This window comes from Eurytemora carolleeae, unplaced genomic scaffold, assembly GCF_000591075.1.
Source record: "Eurytemora carolleeae unplaced genomic scaffold, Eaff_2.0 scaffold541, whole genome shotgun sequence".
In the NCBI taxonomy this organism is placed as follows: domain Eukaryota; kingdom Metazoa; phylum Arthropoda; class Copepoda; order Calanoida; family Temoridae; genus Eurytemora; species Eurytemora carolleeae.
In genome coordinates, this window is record NW_019396589.1 from 282,053 (window position 1) to 295,348 (window position 13,296).

At 31.9% G+C, this 13,296-nt stretch overlaps 3 protein-coding genes across 3 annotated transcripts in view; 2 read left to right on the plus strand and 1 right to left on the minus strand.

Moving 5' to 3' along the window:
- LOC111705979 (cytadherence high molecular weight protein 2) overlaps positions 1–7,013 on the minus strand; it is a 13,757-nt gene extending 6,744 nt beyond the window's left edge. Inside the window, exons 1-4 of the mRNA XM_023478706.1 lie at positions 6,870–7,013; positions 6,232–6,713; positions 5,274–5,938; positions 3,123–3,549 (exon numbers count right to left, since the gene is read on the minus strand). Coding sequence (XP_023334474.1) covers positions 3,123–3,549; positions 5,274–5,938; positions 6,232–6,713; positions 6,870–6,934 — 1,639 coding nt within the window. The 5' untranslated portion in view covers positions 6,935–7,013. The remainder of the gene's footprint in view (positions 1–3,122; positions 3,550–5,273; positions 5,939–6,231; positions 6,714–6,869) is intronic.
- On the plus strand, positions 802–2,600 carry LOC111705980 (uncharacterized). The gene is made up of 3 exons (XM_023478707.1): positions 802–1,742; positions 1,835–1,887; positions 2,017–2,600. The coding sequence occupies exons 1-3, from the start codon at positions 901–903 to the stop codon at positions 2,139–2,141; spliced, it is 1,020 nt and encodes a 339-aa protein (XP_023334475.1). The 5' UTR covers positions 802–900; the 3' UTR covers positions 2,142–2,600.
- A 1,506-nt stretch (positions 7,014–8,519) lies between the features above and the next one.
- LOC111705973 (transforming growth factor-beta receptor-associated protein 1) overlaps positions 8,520–13,296 on the plus strand; it is an 18,045-nt gene continuing 13,268 nt past the window's right edge. Inside the window, exons 1-8 of the mRNA XM_023478698.1 lie at positions 8,520–8,749; positions 9,429–9,840; positions 10,711–10,765; positions 11,043–11,097; positions 11,508–11,575; positions 11,954–12,080; positions 12,751–12,825; positions 13,162–13,236. Of these exons, the coding sequence (XP_023334466.1) occupies positions 9,757–9,840; positions 10,711–10,765; positions 11,043–11,097; positions 11,508–11,575; positions 11,954–12,080; positions 12,751–12,825; positions 13,162–13,236 (539 nt within the window). The 5' untranslated portion in view covers positions 8,520–8,749; positions 9,429–9,756. The remainder of the gene's footprint in view (positions 8,750–9,428; positions 9,841–10,710; positions 10,766–11,042; positions 11,098–11,507; positions 11,576–11,953; positions 12,081–12,750; positions 12,826–13,161; positions 13,237–13,296) is intronic.

Sequence of the window (13,296 nt, forward strand, 5' to 3'; positions counted from 1 at the left end):
TAAAGTAAATTCAGTTTTTTTACAGATCTTTGTAGTTAATGTAAAATGAATGACTATAATGAAGGGTATAAAACAAGGTGAAAGCTGAAAGGTATGTAATGAAGCCTTTATTAGATTGAGTTTGTAAATCCCAGAAATGAGTGGAAAATGCAAATCAAACCCAATTAAAACCAATAATTTGATATACATCATGATATTTTTCTAGGGGGGGGTAAAAAAAATTCTAGGGGGGGGTAAAAAAAATTTCGGCGCGCTTCGCGCGCAAAGTTCTAAATTTTTACCCCCCCCTACAAAATCCTTATATCCGCCCCTGGTGTCAACAGTTTTAAGTGTCTGACAAAATTAATAATAATGGTGATAATAAGTGCTTATCATACAGTGAAATAAGTGCAATTTTGTGTTTTACACTTTTATATTTCATCTTGGAAAACATGTCAACTAATGAGGAAAAATTTGTTCTTCCTTACTTGATAATCTATTTGGCCTGGAGGATATAATACATAAAAGAGAATTTTTATCATTACCTAAATGTGGATTATTCTAATACAACAAAAGAAGAACATTGAAGTAATAAATTTTATGAAGCTACTGTTACTTGCAATTAGTTCTTACAGTTAAATAACACATTGAACATCTGTAATTGTCCCTTTAAATATAAGAAACAATTTTCGCTAAAGTTTGACAAAATATTTTTCTTTAATTCAAACTAATTGTTTACCATATAAATTATCAATAATAAATAATTGATTGAATCAAACTTTTGAGCAAAAAAAATGGCAACCTTCAAAACAAGCCCATGTCTAGTTAAATAATTGGTTAACATTAAAGTAAACATTGGCTTTCCACCATTTTCATTTAAGCCTTGGAAGTGTAGAGAATTAGTAACATCTAAAAGCTATCATGAAAATACAAATTAAACCAGAAAAGAAATCATTTTTACGAAGACTTCAGGAGTTCTTCATCTTTATTCTTCTGATACCCGTCTCAACAGCCTCTGCCTTAGGGGATTTTAAGTTTAAAATCTTCTCATGTCGGGTCCTTTTGGGGTTTATTATATGGGCCCTGGGACCACTTGTTTGTTTCCTGGTCTCAGTCTTACCTAAGCTGTCTAAACTGTGGAATAACAGTAAGTTGACAGCTGTTTATTTAACAATCTCTATAGCAACAGAATACACTGAGGTACTCCTAGTCATCTTTTTACCTTTTTGCTCTGCTAAACTTCTTCAACACTGTAACCAATTTACTCAAGACAAACTAAAGTTTCCAGCTAATAAAGTTTCATTGGGTTCCCTTTTTCTGCTGCTTGTTTATCCAATCATCAAGTTACTAATAGACCAAGAATTTGAAACCTTGGGCCTTGTAGCTCATTTTGTGTACTTAATGGTCTCAATGATGGATACTATGGTTTCAATTTTCCTTATAAATATGATGCTTAGTACCATGGCTAGTGCCTGTAAAAATATCAGGAATATGGAAGATCCTGACATGCTGGGTGATGAAGCTATTCACATAACATCAATGTATCGTTCACTTAAGACTGGTTTGGGACCTTCTCTACTGTTTTTCTTCTCCTTAGGAGTTTTTCTTATCACAGCCCTTGCATATCTTTCAACTGCTGGTCCTCCAGGTTATATGCTACACTATGCTTTTGTCTTGGGAAAAAATATTTTACTTCTTGCAAATCTCTCTTTTGCATGTGATGACTGTTACTCAGAGCTATTGGCTACCAGGGACATTATAAGGTCAATATGTATTTAATATATTTTTAAAAAATTATTCTAAACATGATTGAAATATAATATTATCACCATGTTGAAACTGTTTCTATCTGTAGAGATGCTATGGACCACTGCATAAATTCTCAATTTGAGCGAAAGTTGAACAAAGGTAAAACAAAATACATTACAGTCTTTTATCATCTGAAAAAATGTTATGAGAAATGAGAAAAATCACAACCTTCAGCAACCTTCAGTGATACCCAACAGTGTCAAACTACTTAAATTTATCTTTCTTTAGCTCTGCAGATGATTAATGAAGAAACTGAAATCTCAGCAATGAGGTTCTTCCCTGTAAATCAGTCAACTATGGTCAGCATTTTTAGCACTGTTCTCACCTACTACATTATCATTGTCCAATTGTAAATGTTATGTTTACAATGCAAGTATTAATGATAGTCCACATCTTTATATGTTCTTAAACAATATCTATAAGATAAAGTTTGATTTTTAAAATTTGCAATTTTTTTGTTTTAAATAGTAATGGTATGAAAATAAACTAATTAAGGTAAACATGTACTTATCTAAATCTTAGCCCTAAGTCAAGTATTTAATCATTCTATGTGAAAATTAATAAGATATATGCTATTATTGCTAGTTCAAAGGATTATACAAATTATACAGATGTACAGGATTTTGGGACAATGAGATTTTCTGGAAAGGGCTTTTCAGACTTAGGCACTATGCAATAAGCAAATTTATGAAGCTTTAAATCTATATGTTTATGACTAATTTCACTTCAGTGTTTTACTACTACAGGTTCATTATAATTATAATTAAATTTTGGAATGTACTTTAATTGACTCAATAAAACATTTAAAATTTTATTTTGTTGGGCTGCAGTTTTTTTTTTCCTTGTAAGTTTATTTTTTCCTTTTTGCTTTTTATTAATCAAATATATTCTTTTCTACTTTATACATGCAGAATAAGTAAATTTTACAATTAATCATTGCAAGAAAAGTCTACATGTTGTATTTGTTTCAGTGCTGGAATTTTGTGAAAAACTTAAAAATACTTTGTTTTGTAAATGATCATACAGAGGATTTTGATCTTTAACTCACACTTTTATTATTTAAGTACATGCCATGGAGTTCAGACAAGTTTTTAAGAATTTTTTCTATTGAAATCATATCTAAAAATTCTGTTAAAGCTGAAATTTTGAAGAAACTATAATTTATCAGATTATCCAAAAGATTATAGTGAAGCTGAATTTTTTTAATAAAAACCCAGAACTTCATATCAAATAATCAAGTTACGAAGTGATATGTGAACTTTAAAATTTGTATAATGAAAATAATCCATCATCCAGTTCTATAACACTATAAAAGCATAAATTTTAAAAATTACCAATTGCTTTTGTTGTCATCTCCTTTCTTATCTCTAATTCCTTTAACTCCTCTTCTACATGTCTTTTCTCTTCCTCCTTTTCCCTGTCCTTCTCCTTGATCCTTTCCTCTTCAACTTCAGCTAGCTTCATTCTCAAACCATCCAACTCCTTCTTCCCCTCAAGCTCAAGCCTTATCCTGATCTCCCTTTCCATTTTCCCTTTCTCTCCCTCCAACAGCTTCATCCCCTGCTCTAGTGTTTGCTTCAAGTTCACCCTTGCTTTCTCTAGCCTCTCCTTCTCTTCATGCAAGCGCTTCTGCTCTGATATCAAACTGCTCTTTTCCATTTCCAACCTTCCCCTTTCATGTTCCAACTTCTCCTTCTCCTTCTCCTGGCCAATTCGGACCTTTTCAATATTTTCTTTTATAAGAGCTAACAGTTGTCCATCCTAAAATAAAAATATTTAAAATCTTTGTAATATTGATATACTCAATTATCTCATATATGGACCAAGGAAGAGACAAGCTGGTGGCCATGAGCTTTTGTTAAAAAATAATGAGCATCCAAGATTTGCCAGACAATATAAGCCTCTGTAAATTAATACAGTACCAAACCTAAACTATACAAATAAAACTAAGAATTGTAAGAAATATCAAGCATTAGTATTAAACTTACAAAACAATTTGTAATTTATTAAAAGGCAAGTCGTTAATAATGAAAAAATGTTAAAAAAATGTCATATCATATTTGAACATGAGTTAAAACAACTTATGTATGACCACAGACTTGGTACTGAATTGCAGAGGCTCATGGTGACAAGGATGTCTACCTTTATAAGATTTAAGTAATCAGACATTTATTAAATTCCTAATTAGAAGGTACACATTTTCATATCATAACATTGTGTTTATTTCCCAAGAATCCCCAAGAAATCAATTTGTACACCAGACTTATTTTTGTTGTTGTTTAATAACACAATGTATTGATTTGAAATTTACTTTAAAACAAAAACAATTTAAAAAAAGAACAGATGAAAGAATGGTGCACTCTGGCTACAGCCTACAGATCCAGATTGAGCACTGCAGCAATAACAGACATGGGGCTGAGCACGGCAGTGTTTGTAAAACAAATACTTTTTTATAATAGTTTTTGATGCATTCTTTTTAAGATGATCTGAGGAGGAAAATCCCTTTTTCCTATTGGAATTTTACCATTTTGTTATAAACAGAGATGTTAGGCAAATTTCAGAACTTTTAAGGGACCATAAGCATTATTTTAAGTGACACTCCATGCTAAGATGGAATGCCTGAATCACAAAAGTACCCTTAAACCTTCAAATGATCAACATTGTCAGACCTATTATCAAAAATCTACAGAACTTTGTTTAGCTGTTGAGCACTATGTTCACAAGCTGTTTCAATTTTTATAAATATTAATATTTACTTTCTAGAATCGGCAGGTAATATATATTTTCTTTTAAATTTTTGGAAACTGTTTTTAACGTAAAATATTTGTTAATGTTAAATTACACAAGTTGCGCATCAACTGTGATGAGGTCAAAGTGTAACACAGCATCAAGTCGTTTTCAAGATTTTTGAACTAAGAGCTTTCTTCACTCTATAAACAGTCAAAAGGACACCGTTGTAAATCAGGCATTGCCCTCTTTGCATGTCAAGGGTCCCTTGAAATTAAACTTTTAGTCCCTTTTACACTTAACAACAATTGCCTTCCGAAAAAAAATGTGTCACAACTTTCTCAACAAGGAAGAGAAATAAAATTTTTGGGGAGGGGGGGAGGGGATGAAAGAAATTTTAAGTACAAGAATAAAATAGCAAAACTCTAAGGATCACAATTTCTTTTCAAGAAGTTATCTTTCTTGAAGAAAAGTTTTTTTTCATTCTTTAAGGAAAAGGAAGAAGTAAAATACAGAAAAACGGGTGGCAAACCCCCTCCCCCCCTCACCTTGTTTACAACAAAAGATTCACATTTATAAGCTAAAGTTCTCTACACAATGAATCAATCCTAGGTCAAACTATAAACAGTGTTAACTAACAAGATCATTAAAGTCAATCTAGTGTCACTAGAGAATCTGTAGCTGTACCACCAAAATTCGGCTACTGAAAACAGAAAACTGCACAAACCAGATTGAAACCCAACTTAGGTAATTCAAACCTTGGCACAGGTGCAAGTAGAAGCAGAAGTAGAATTCTCCTCAGCCTTTTGTTTTTCCTCCTCTAACTTTAAGATGTAGGATTTCAACTCCCCTATCTGGGTTTTTAAAACTTCAACCCTTTCATCAGAATTTTGACTCCCAGTAGGTTCCAAATCCAGACTCTTTCTTAAAACATTAGAAATCAGAGCTGGTGTAGAAGAGGAAGGGGTTGTGTCAGTAAATAATAGGCCTGGTCTGGTCCATGATGAATCTAGCTTAATTTTTTTACTCTGGTTGTTATCTAACATGGATAATTTTGATGTTCCTTGAACACTGCTTATTTGTAAAGGTTTAGAAAACCCTGTCAAGTTGGGTACTGGATCAGGATTTGCTAGTAGAACAGGACGCTTATGTTTATCGGTTAACTTAGAAATTTCACAGGTCTTAAACAGTGATTGGTGTTGTTTCTCACTGGGTAGGGATGGGATTACTAAAGCTGGTTGTGAAACCCCAAACCCAGTAGAGTTGGATTGATTAAACACTGAGTTGATGGTATCCTGCCAGTTTGTGTTTTCAGGTGTTTGACTTTTTCTTTTAAGCTCTCCAGGTTGTAGTTTGAAGGAATTAGAAGAATTTTTCTTGGAAAAAAGTTCTGATTCAATTACTCTGCCTTTATTTTGGACTCCTAAAAATATTCAGAATTATNATTAGCACTCAATTCATCATTAATTTAAAGAAAAAATAATTATATGACACTGGACATAGAATTATCAGCAGAAAGGTTTCTCTAAACTTTCCCAGACCTTTCACTTGTTGAAAATGTTAAGAAAACTCAGCATGGAAAAATTTAAATATTTCAAACCATTGAAAATTTATCAAAAATTTGCTTTTAATCATTTGTCTTACACTTGCTAAAGTAGAATTTAAATGAATTTTAAAGTAAATTTTTTTTATCAAAAATTGGTACTTTGTTTTTACCTTTTCTGTAATCATCTTGTTTTTCTCGTTCATATCTGATTAACTGGTCATTTTCAATACTTTTCTTAAAACTACTATTTCTAATTCCTACTGAGGCAGTTTGTTGTTGACTAGACCTTAGCTCAAATAAATTCATCTGACCAGAGAATGGTGCCCCGCGGCTACCTGAGTATAAGATTCTCACTTCCCCCTGTCCATCCCTAAGTGTATTTTCTCTCCTTGCACCCCCAGTTTCACTCCAGTTTTTCCTTGTATCATCTTCCCTATCTCGGTCTCTTTCAGCTATACTCTCATTTCTTCCCTTATATTTTCTTTCTACATTCAGGTCCTTATTCCCTTTTCTTCTTTCTGTTCTTGTATCTTCTCTTCTTCTCCTGTCATCTCTACTACTCCTATTATCTCTTCCACTGCTGTCATTTCTCTCTCTTCTTCTATTCACTCCAGCAGGCTCAAGATATCTTCTATCAGAAGTTATTCCAACTCTAAAGATTATGTTTAATTTAGCAAAATGCAAATTTAAGAGGAAAAATAATAAGGGCGAACAAAGGGCTGAAACTAAATGGGAAATGTTTAGATGCAGTTTCAACTTCTTTTTCTTGAGAATGCAATTTTATGATTGCAGAGCTTCAACCATTTACCTGCTTTCAGTCTTGTCTGGAGAACTACTAGAATGAATTGGATCTTCTTGTTTTTCTCGGTTCATGTCATCTGAAGGCAACCAAGAAGCTCATGTGGTGAAAAAGTGTATTCCATAATTTGATAATGTAATATTTAATAATATGCCTACAGTTTCTCTGAGCTGTAGGATGTAGGATGCAAAAATAAACAAGGATTATCTAACCACAAAAGTTTTGTTTATAACCATTCAAGGTGATGAATATTTTCATTAGTTCTGTATAATAAATGTTGAAGTCTTAGAAAATGAAGATTCAAAATGTTCAATGTGTTATGATTATGTTTTAATAAATTCTGTCCTTACGAGTCTGTATGCTGTTACCAGAGGGTTAATATTTTATTTTTAATTATTTTGATGAGAAAGTCTGTGTCAGTCATGTACGTTGGTAAGTATTAGTCATGTATTTTAGTGATTTCTTTGAATTTAGTGTCATTCAGTTACATACTAAATGAATTGCTTTAGTAGTTGACTCTGATGATGATATCATTAAATTGTAATACATCTTTCCACTGAAGTTCATACGAAATGCATTGCATCTAGTGAAGGGCAATTGCTTGATATGTTTAAGACTTTTAAGATTGAATATAAAAAATTCTTATTAATCGCAAGAATTGTCCAATTGGACTAACATAAGGGGGGTCCAAAAATCGTATACTAGGAATATACCAGATTCTGCAAAAAAATTAAAATAAATTACTGTTTTAAAAGTTTTAAAAACTAGCAAAGTTGTTAACCATCAATAAGTGTTTGAATAGGGTAATATGCACAGAAATAACTATTTCCTTGTCGAATTTCAGAAAGTTTCTAAAATTTGGTGATACGCAATACGCAGGTTTAATGAGATTTCTTATGGCACGTTAGGTTCTAAAGGGGGTGAAAAGAACTAAAATCTCCTTTTTCATGAATGTTGCGTCTATGCCTATGCAACCAGCCAAGCAATATTCTTTCAATAAAACAACAGGCATGATTCAGTTACAATAACAATGTAGTGCTCATATGTTTCAAAATGCCGCGTATAATTTCATAATTAACTTTAAAAATTTGCCACGAAATCAACTAATCAATCCATTACCAGGGCAACTATTTAAAATATCTAGTGTCAACAAAGTCTTTTTATGACTGATTGTACTTCATATTTTTGAAAACATGAAGATAATCAAAACTTATTACTTAAAAGAGAATATATAACCCTGAAAACTGAGAGACATTTGCAAATCGTATCCGGTATTGCGCTAGTTTCACCATTTTTCTCAACCAGGGTTGCCAGATGGCTCTTTTTGGAGCCACATTTCCTTAAAATGGCTTTTTTTTAAAGGCTGTGGCTCCGGTGGCTTTTATGGCTCCAAATGGCTCTTTTTCAAAATTCCACCAAAAAGTGGCTCTTTTTCAAAATTCCACCAAAAAACTGAAAATTCATGAGCAGAATTTGAAAATATTTTCTCAGTTTGCAAATTTATAAATTCTGTGTTAGTAACACACAGATGTTCATTCAGACCTCCCCTAGAGGTGTCAGGGAGACTAGGGGGGGGGCCATATATGATGCTCATTAATGTGTGGGGGGGGGACGGAGATATCTCACCAGATGCTTACAGCTGATTTTTAGAATAGCTTTCAGTCTTACTCGGTAATTAGAAAAAGTAACAATTAGAAGAACATCAGTTAACTTATAGTTATAAGCAAGCATATGTACACCAAGTTAAAATTATGGGTAGTCCAGTTAAAAGAAAATCAGGAGTGTTGAAAAAAAAGATCTGAACCTAGAAGAAGATTTATTATGGATTGGAAAAAAGAGTTTCCATGGGTAGAACCTGGGACAGATCATGGATATCACCAAGATGCTAAGTAAGAATTTAACAATATGAAATTATGAATATTATTATATTTTATCCTGTTTACTGTTGTCCTTTAGTTTCCAGTAAATATTCATATTCTATGTTTTTACTTTTTACATTTTTCTTGCTGAGTGGGTTAACCTTAAACAGTCTAGGGGGGGGATGTTTTAGTCTTGTAACATATGTCAAAGATAAATATTCGAACAGGTTGAACACAAAAACCTTGGATTCTATCCTACGTCTCAAATCTTTTTTGCATGCCAGGAATGTGTGCTGTAAAGATTTAGAGATCACACAATACATGTTAAATCTGTTTAATTCGCAGAACATGTACAAGACGGTTCCATCTGATGATGAATCAGCTATTGTAGAAAACCTGTGCAGGGAGATCATATAAAAAGTTTTTGCCTCAAATTCAAATTTTCCGATTCCTGTATCTCTGCAACCTACTTTGATATTTAAAGACCCTTATACTATATGAGCTAAAAAATTTAATACTTTGAAATATCAAAGGTCTACTGCAACATCAGATTGCAAAGATATATGGGTTAGTAAATCAGAGTTTGTGGCAAAAACCCACTTCCTTTAGAAAAATGATTTACTCATGTGATAATCTTTTTTTACATTTATTTACTTCAAATAATTTTTTTACTATTTTTTATTTCAAATAATCCTGATTTTTGTTTCAGATATGATGAACATGTTCAACTTACAGTTCTGACTTTATTTAAATAAGGAAAACAAATACTATCAAAACATCAGACATCTCTTTTTATGGCTTTAAAATGTGGCTTAATTGTGGCTTTTTTTAACACAATAAATGGCTCCATTGGCTCTTTTTTAAGTCCAAAGTGGCTCTTTTCTGAAAAAAAAATCTGGCAACCCTGTTCTCAACTTTCAGCTAGAAAATTGGGGCAGACCAAGACAGGAAACCAAACTCAAATATTGACATTTTGTCGATAAAGTGATTCGTCATTGAAATAATCTCGACATCAAGTTAAAAGAAGTTTTCAGAAGATGACGAAACCGTTTACTTTAAATTTGGTTATTTCGAGAGTCGAGTTAGAAACTAATTCTAAGATCGAAGTTTTAGAATTAAAGGTAGGGTTGATAAAATCTTCCATTTAATCAGTTCTAAGCTATTGTTATTTCTTATTATTTATTATATTTATTTTACAAATATATTTTCTAAGGTGTTCATTGTTTATGCGACGCAAATGATATTTAATAAATTGATAAAACTAAATTCGTAAGCAACATGTTGTTTAGACAATTGTCGGGTCCGTCCTAGTATACGATTTTTGAACCCCCAAGTACAATAGGTGGCAACAGAGAATGAACCAATAATACACAACGTCACAAGTGTCAAATATAGCAAGGAAAACGAAATTGTCTCACATTAGTTTACATGTTTTCCAAGATTAAATATAAAAGTGTAAAAACAGAGACTAGAGAACACATAAAATTGCGCTTATTTTACTGTAAGAAAAGTACTTTACTCTAAAATTATCACTATTATTGATAATTTTGTTGGACACAAAAACTCAATTGACACTTGTGACGACAGAATACAACTGTACTGAGAGTGTACAAATTCTACGTTGCCATCTATTGTATTAGAATCTATTTGTGAGCAACCAATTTTCAGTATAAAGTATAAAGTAAATTCTGCTACATAAATTCTGATATTTTTTATTACATGCCTTTTACGTGAATATATGTTTACTTCTTTCATATGTCGAAATTGTAAATATATTAAATTTATATTAGCAAAAATAACCGGTAGGTACGAAATGATTTTTTTGGGGGCTGTGCTCAAAATAATTTCATTACAATCAAACATACCGTACATCAGAGTGAATGTGATTTCCAAGGAAGGGTGATGTAAAAGTAAAGTAAAAAGTAAAAAATTATTTATTTACAGAATTATAGAAAACCTTCCTAATTAGTTTAAAAACCTATTTTTTTCAGGTTGGAATTTTGTATATTGGAACCACAGATGGCAGGGTTATTCAGTACGGACTAGGGATGATTTAAAAATAAAACCATGTTTTTATTTTTAACTCTTGGTTTAAAGTTCGTAGTTGATTGTAGCTGAAACGTAAGAATTTATTTCATTAAAGAAAAAATAAACATGACCGAAAAAACATTTAAATACTTTTCCATGAAAGTGTTCCTTTTTTTAAATTATAAGGAAATTAAATAGATAATCTGTAAAGAATAAAGAATGACAAGAATGTTCAAAATGTCAAAATTTGGTTCAAGAAATGTAAAATCTTGTATTTAAATCATATATTAATCAGTCGAAAGAACGGATAAGGATGGAAACCAGGTTCTATCTGCAAACTTTATTCAGAGGCATAAAATATCAATTTTATTTGTGTCATTTATTTAATAATATAAAACATTTATTTTCATTAAACTTGAACAACTTTTTTTTTAAATGGCTTGTTTTGATAATCATGCCTTATTAAATTGCGTTTTTTTACTTTTCACAATTTTTTGGAGTGTCCATGTAAGTTAAAGAAACCAGGGGCTTGTGGGCCTAAATGATATACGAAAATATAGATTTCGTTGAGAATGGACCTATTCGTTTGTTTTTATCTTAATCTTTTCTCCAGAATTCCGTCAATCAAGTTTTGATTAGCTAAGAGAAAATTTCTAATATTTTGCACAAATGTTAAAAAATATATCAACTATCACTGAACTATGACAGTAGTGATTGTAAGTTTTAAAATGTTCACAAATTGAAAGATATTTCTGAACAGTAAACACGTCGGGGAGAGAAGTAAAATAACGTTTATTTACGCTGCCCCGGTGCTGAACACCGTTTTAGGTAAATGTTTGTTACACATTGTTAAGTATTAACTTTGCTTTTGTCTGAAGAAAAAATGAACGGTTTTTCTTCACTGATTTGGTCGAAAATAAGATCTTTCTCGCTGTTCTTTAAATAAAAGCGAAATATTAACTATTAAATTTCAATCATAACAGTTACAGCTTTATACTGGACTGGAACCTAGATGGACTAGCCCAGTTGGGTGGTGATGTAGTCATTTGTTATCCCTCGCTATGTTGTGTCATTTTTCAAATGAAAATTAATTTCCTTCCTTTGTTGATTGTTTTTGACGAGGGATCGGCCCAGATTTCAACGGAATGAAGGTTGATCGTTTATTATTATTATTATTATTATCATTATCCATAAATTAAATTTTAGTTGTTTGCAACGGAGTTCTCTACACTTTAAACATGTCCGACCTAAGCAGTAGAAGTATACCAGGGTTTAAACTAATCAAAGGAATATCAGCATGCTCCGTTAACCCGGCAAACTTGGATCAATTCAGGTAATAATTAAAGGAACTGTCAACGATATTCAGAGTGATCCTTTATTCACAAAAGGCCATTTGAATTTATTAGTGACTTTTAAAAAAGAGGGGGGGAAATCAGATGTCAGTAACGTCATCTTTTTATTATGAGGAAAGGAACGTCATTTTATGATGAGGAAAGTAACGTCATTTTATGATGAGGAAAGGAACGTCATTTTATGATGAGGAAAGTAACTTCATTTTTATGATGAGGAAAGGAACTTCATTTTATGATGAGGAAAGGAACTTCATTTTATGATGAGGAAAGTAACGTCATTATATGATGAAGAAAGTAACGTCTTTTTATGATGAGTAACATAACAATGTTGCCGCACATCTAGTCGAGTGGGGAGGGGGGGTCAAGCTTAGTTTACTTTTCTTCGCAACGTTTTGGTTTCCTTGATCCGGGTCCAAGGGGCGAACTGAGAGAAAAACTAAATGAAAAGCTTTTTGCCTGAAACCTCGAATCTGAAGTGTTGAAAAAATAGAGATTAATAAAAATGTCCTACATACATACATTCTTTTGTTTAAAAAAAATCTTTAAATCTTGGAATTGGAGCCGGATCCGGATCAATATTTTTCCAGAGTGGATACATGATCCTCATTCAAATAAAATAACTCCTAGGCACTGTTTATTTCTTACTTTCAGTGTACAGTTCTGTGTGGTGAGGAAGAAACAAATAACTCTGTTTAATTTAACTGAAGAAAAACTTGTTACTTTAAAGTAAGTAATATTTTTTTTGCGAAGAATGCAAGTCGTTTTCACAATAGACCAAAATTTGAAATTAAAATAGAAATAGCAAAAAAAACCTACTAAACAGACATGATGAATTTCAGAGACTTCTAACCAAAAAAAAATCGCGTCAAATTGTTTCTGAAGTGCCCAGTAAATTCTGTCTTAACAACTATCAAAAGAAAAGTAAATCCTGAAAATATCAATTTAGTAGTGTAATCAATATGACTTAAATTATGAGTTTAAAATGTAAACTATTTTTTTTATTTAAACTTTATTAATTGACTGTTGGAGCTGATTGATTGATTGATTGATTGATTGCTTAAGAACCAACGAGGTGTCTGAGTCTGTGGTGAGTATGTGCATTGATGGTCAATTTATTTGTGCAGCCCTGCCCTCCAGGAATTTGTTGTTAAACTAAAATTGCTTGCTAGTATATATTTCTTGAAAAAAAACCACACT

Coding starts and splice junctions, on each gene's coding strand:
- LOC111705980 (XM_023478707.1), top strand. CDS start 901: ATGAAAATACAAATTAAACCAGAAAAGAAATCATTTTTACGAAGACTT. Junction 1,743..1,834: donor GCTACCAGGGACATTATAAG/GTCAATATGTAT, acceptor TTCTATCTGTAG/AGATGCTATGGACCACTGCA. Junction 1,888..2,016: donor TGAGCGAAAGTTGAACAAAG/GTAAAACAAAAT, acceptor ATCTTTCTTTAG/CTCTGCAGATGATTAATGAA.